The sequence below is a fragment of the Chaetura pelagica genome, unplaced genomic scaffold (genome assembly GCF_000747805.2).
Source record: "Chaetura pelagica isolate M959 unplaced genomic scaffold, ChaPel_1.0 scaffold336, whole genome shotgun sequence".
NCBI classification, from domain to species: domain Eukaryota; kingdom Metazoa; phylum Chordata; class Aves; order Apodiformes; family Apodidae; genus Chaetura; species Chaetura pelagica.
In genome coordinates, this window is record NW_009953652.1 from 2,808,521 (window position 1) to 2,809,446 (window position 926).

At 60.4% G+C, this 926-nt stretch overlaps 1 protein-coding gene across 1 annotated transcript in view; it reads right to left on the reverse strand.

Moving 5' to 3' along the window:
* Positions 1–721, reverse strand: part of BFSP1 (beaded filament structural protein 1, filensin) — a 20,393-nt gene extending 19,672 nt beyond the window's left edge. Inside the window, exon 1 of the mRNA XM_010000186.1 lies at positions 129–721. Coding sequence (XP_009998488.1) covers positions 129–499 — 371 coding nt within the window. The 5' untranslated portion in view covers positions 500–721. The remainder of the gene's footprint in view (positions 1–128) is intronic.
* Between the last annotated feature and the right edge of the window lie 205 nt (positions 722–926).

Consider the following 926-nt stretch of genomic DNA (forward strand, 5'->3'; position numbering starts at 1 on the left):
TGACCCTGATGCACACGGAAGAGGCACCATCTGTGCACGAGAAGCAGCGGGTGCCACCAAACCCGTCCTTACCACAGACACAGACTAGGGAACGGCCCTGCCCCTCCTCCCGCCCTCGCAAGCCGTACTTGTTGCGGTACTCATCCAGCATGCGCTGGGCGTCCTTCTCCTCCCGCTCCAGCTTGGCCCGGTCAGACGCCAGCTCCCGCATGCGCTGCCGGTTGAACTCGATCTGCCCAGCGAAGGCTTCGTCCAAGCCCACCAGCTCGTCCATGCGCTGGAAGGTCTCCAGCTGCTTGCGCAGGATGGCGTTGCGCTGCTCCAGCACGCGCGCCCGGTTGATGTAGCTGGCGAAACGCTCGTTGAGCTCCTGCAGGTTCTCCAGGCCCCGGGCCTGGGCCAGGCTGTCGAATTCGGGGGAGCCTCGCAGCTCATCGTAGGCGTCCGAGCGCTCGTACTTCTCCTTGCGGACCTCACGGAGGAAGCTGCTCCTGTACATGGTTTCGGGGGGGCTGCGCGGTGCCGGGGTCCCTTCTTTCGTGCCAACCTGTCTCTCCAGTTTGGATCTGAATTTAGTCTGGGGTGCTTGGGGAGGAAGAACTGAACATAATCACCCCCCCCCAGGTTATTAGGACATGACTCCAGGGTGGTTTGTGGCACTAAAGGCATCACCTGCAGCAGCGAACTAAATAAACCCCCATGGCCCCCCTTGGGGCCGCCCACCTGGGCGTCAGCAGTTCGGAGAAGCAGTGAGTGGGAGGGGAGGGTGAGGGGCTCTTCTTTCCAGCACTGCAATTGTATACAGCCAGAATAAAAGAGAGCAACATCCAGCTTTCACCCGGCGGATTAAAGCATTATCCATGCACAACAAAACGAGCGCTTTGCAGTTTCGGCGGCTGAGCTCAAAGCCTTTTGCAGCTGTGGTG